At 34.8% G+C, this 2,575-nt stretch overlaps 2 protein-coding genes across 3 annotated transcripts in view; one reads left to right on the plus strand and one right to left on the minus strand.

The window, feature by feature from the left end:
* LOC106875508 (serine protease 48) overlaps positions 1-2,575 on the minus strand; it is a 466,125-nt gene that overhangs the window by 292,182 nt on the left and 171,368 nt on the right. The window lies entirely within an intron of this gene.
* Positions 1-2,575, plus strand: part of LOC106884080 (MAM and LDL-receptor class A domain-containing protein 2) — a 138,597-nt gene that overhangs the window by 133,016 nt on the left and 3,006 nt on the right. For both annotated transcript variants that reach the window (XM_052966613.1, XM_014935299.2), the window contains exon 35: positions 1,454-1,587. In XM_052966613.1, coding sequence (XP_052822573.1) covers positions 1,454-1,587 — 134 coding nt within the window. The remainder of the gene's footprint in view (positions 1-1,453; positions 1,588-2,575) is intronic.

Raw genomic sequence — 2,575 nt, forward strand, 5'->3', positions numbered from 1 at the left:
TTATTCGTTTGAGTAAAACTCTTCAAGGTGGTGCACCAGCATGGCCACAATCATCATCATCATCGTCGTTTAACGTCTGCTTTACATGCTAGCATGGATTGAGGGTAAGCAAGGGCAACTGCAGTGAGTGTATGAATGTATGAATGTATGGATGTATGGATGGATGGATGCATGCATGTGTATATGTATGTATGCTATGTGTGTATATGTATTTATGCATACGAACACACACACGCACGCACACGCACACACACACACAAAGAAAACAAATGTGTAAAGCATTGTGCCAGACATTTGGTTCAGCATGCTCTTGACTGTCTTACCTTACACTTCGGTCTAATATTAGCTACATCACACCACATCAGTTATTCATCAATCCACACATGGTAGAGTGGACCTATGTTTAGTATATAGGTCGAACAACATAGAATTTAGAAGAGTAGCTAGTTTGTGTAAAACTTTCCTTCAAATTAAAATGCCAAATTTTACTGAGATTTGCCATGTTGCAATATGTTTTCTGGAAGGATATTTTTTTGACTAGTATTCAGTGGGATGTGTGGTATTAGCATTTCAAACCAGGAAGGCAGTTCACAAAAGATGAACCCAAATCTAGACAAAGTTTCTCATCATGGCATTGCGAATTTGTGCACTGTGAACTGTAGAAGTTGCCCAATTGCCCATGAAGTTTTGAATAGGCATCTGTAAGTTTTTGTGCAAGTAGTCTTTTAAAACATAATTTGAAGTTGCATCCAGTTAGCAAAAAATATATGTCACGTCTACTGACAGATGAAAGAAAATAGAAGTAACAGTCAGTCAAGGTCTGTTTAGCCTTTCTAGCACTGAGCAAAATCTTTCTGAAAATGTGTCACAATAAGAAATGGAACTAAAAGTATGGCCATGCTATTAAACAAAAATACAGTCATTGCTGTGAATTGGATCACTAACCTCATGATTAAAAAGATGCTCATAGGAATCTGTAGAATATGAAGATGATGCTAAACATTTTTTGAACTGTAACTGTATCATTCACCATGTGTTTATTCCATGTAGTCAGGCAATTGATAAAGAGATTCTGTTGGATGTTCTGAATCTTTTGAAAGTGGCAGTGCAAATGAAGTGGCCTGAGGTAAGGAGAAACAGAACCTGGCTGTTGTACCAGGACAATGCGCCATCTCAAATGTCATCCAGTATGTGTGACATTTTTGGTAAAGAACAAGGTGATATTCACATTGTAGAACTGCCCCACTCTTTGTATTTGGCTCTTGAAGCATTTCTTTTGCTTCCAGAGTTGAATTCCACCTTGAAAGGTTGCTAATTTTGTATGAAGAGACTGAAAAAATTCTTGAAAATGTTATCAAGGACTGCCTACAATCCTTGTGGGGATGTGCTTGAAATCATATTTAAAATGTCATATATGTTTTTATATTTTTGTTTTTCTCTATTTTTGTTTCAGTTGAATTTCCAAACATTTTACAAGAGGCAAAGGTCTTTCTGTTAGATAATGTACTCTGCAAAAAACATTTCTCATTTTTTAAGAATATTACAGTTTGTGTTAATAATAAGGAAGACACTCAACCAGCCTGCCATGTAAGTCATTTACTATTTACAATAATAGTCTCTTTTATGTTTTGTTTTGTAGTGTAAAAAGTATAGGGCAATTGCTATAGTTATGCAGACATTTATGGAATAGGGGTATGTTGATCCGATGCTTTCAAAACCTGAACACAGGGCTTAAAAGCATATTTTTTATAAGCTACAATACACCCTAGACTTCATTATCTCTCTATATTTCTCTCCTCTTTGCTTTGGATAGAGTCTATTCATTTGAGTAGCTACCTATACATCATAGATCCACTCAATTAAAGCTAAATAATAACAACCAATGTTCAGTTTCAACATTACAATCTTCCAATTTTTCACTGAAGTAAACTTAATTACTTGAAATAATGAATTTTTACATACAAAAGAATCACAGTCAAAAATAAGAAAATTAAAACACAACACAAGTAACACTAACTGAAATGTCCTATTGAGCTGCACATCTAATACAATACAATACAGATACCATTACTGAAATGAATTAAATACCCACAAAATGTTACTGTCTATTATCAGTTGGAGAGCAAGAGTATTGAAATGTTCCTTTAATTAGCATAAACTAATTAAAACTCATTACAAGAAAAAGAAACAGGAACATAGTTGTTTATAATCCAGAAATCTTGAAAATAATTCCAGCAATAAATTTGTCTCCAAAATTTAAGATATTCTTTGCTACTCAATGCCCAATTTTGAGGGAGGGGGCCAGTCGATTAGATCGACCCCAGTATACAACTGGTAGTTAATTTATCGACCCCGAAAGGATGAAAGGCCAAGTCAATCTTAGTGGAATTTGAACTCAGAATGTAAAGACAGACGAAATACTACTAAGCATTTTGCTCAGCTTGCTAATAATTCTGCCAGCTCGCCATCCTAAAAGTTTAAGAGGATCTTTTTTAAAACGGGGGCCACATTTTTCATTAACGAAGCACTTTGAAACTTGGAACACTGGTAGAATGTGTCATATAAAACATCTTTT

Source organism: Octopus bimaculoides, chromosome 3 (genome assembly GCF_001194135.2).
Source record: "Octopus bimaculoides isolate UCB-OBI-ISO-001 chromosome 3, ASM119413v2, whole genome shotgun sequence".
Classification (NCBI taxonomy): domain Eukaryota; kingdom Metazoa; phylum Mollusca; class Cephalopoda; order Octopoda; family Octopodidae; genus Octopus; species Octopus bimaculoides.